At 68.2% G+C, this 578-nt stretch overlaps 1 protein-coding gene across 1 annotated transcript in view; it reads left to right on the forward strand.

The window, feature by feature from the left end:
• The window catches only part of LOC104133007 (SH2 domain-containing protein 2A), a gene marked incomplete at its 3' end in the record, with an annotated part of 8,053 nt that overhangs the window by 3,460 nt on the left and 4,015 nt on the right, over positions 1-578 (forward strand). Inside the window, exon 2 of the mRNA XM_035901746.1 lies at positions 226-377. Within this exon, the coding sequence (XP_035757639.1) occupies positions 226-377 (152 nt within the window). The remainder of the gene's footprint in view (positions 1-225; positions 378-578) is intronic.

Below are 578 nucleotides of genomic sequence, written 5' to 3' on the forward strand. Positions count from 1 at the left end.
GGGGGGTTGGGGGGATCCGCACGTTTTCCCCTCTCCTCCACCCCACCCAGCTCACCGGTGCCCGGGGTTTTTCTCCTCTGGGGTCCCAGGGTCATCGTCCCTTCTCGCCACACGGGTCCAGGGTGGTCTCCCCAGGGAGAAGCAGGGTGATGGAGCCCTAGGATGGGGGGCACAAGGTGAAGGTGACGCTGCCCTGAGCCCATTTCTCCTCGCTCCCTGGGACAGGGGACCCCACGGATGACAGACGTCCCCTCTTCAGCACCTTCAAACCCATCGGTGAGGGGAACACGGCCGGCGCCAAGCTGGGTCCCAACACGACCCCGGTCCAGCCGCCAAGAGCAGAGCAGCCCCTGGGACACCACAACACAGATGGCAGGGTAGGACATGGGGCTGCGAAGGGTCTGTCCCCCCCCAGCTCGCCATCCCAGCACCCCCAGGCTCCCGGAGGGGGCCGTGGCCTCCCGGGCTGCATCAGGAGCCCCACGCAGGGAGCAGAGCATCCTCAGGGCACGTCCTCACCCCAGCTCCCGGCCGCTCTCCCCTTCCCTCCAGGTTCCACCAGGCTCTCCGCTCTCCCC

The sequence above is a fragment of the Egretta garzetta genome, unplaced genomic scaffold (assembly GCF_000687185.1).
Source record: "Egretta garzetta isolate BGI_Z169 unplaced genomic scaffold, ASM68718v1 scaffold839, whole genome shotgun sequence".
Lineage (NCBI taxonomy): Eukaryota > Metazoa > Chordata > Aves > Pelecaniformes > Ardeidae > Egretta > Egretta garzetta.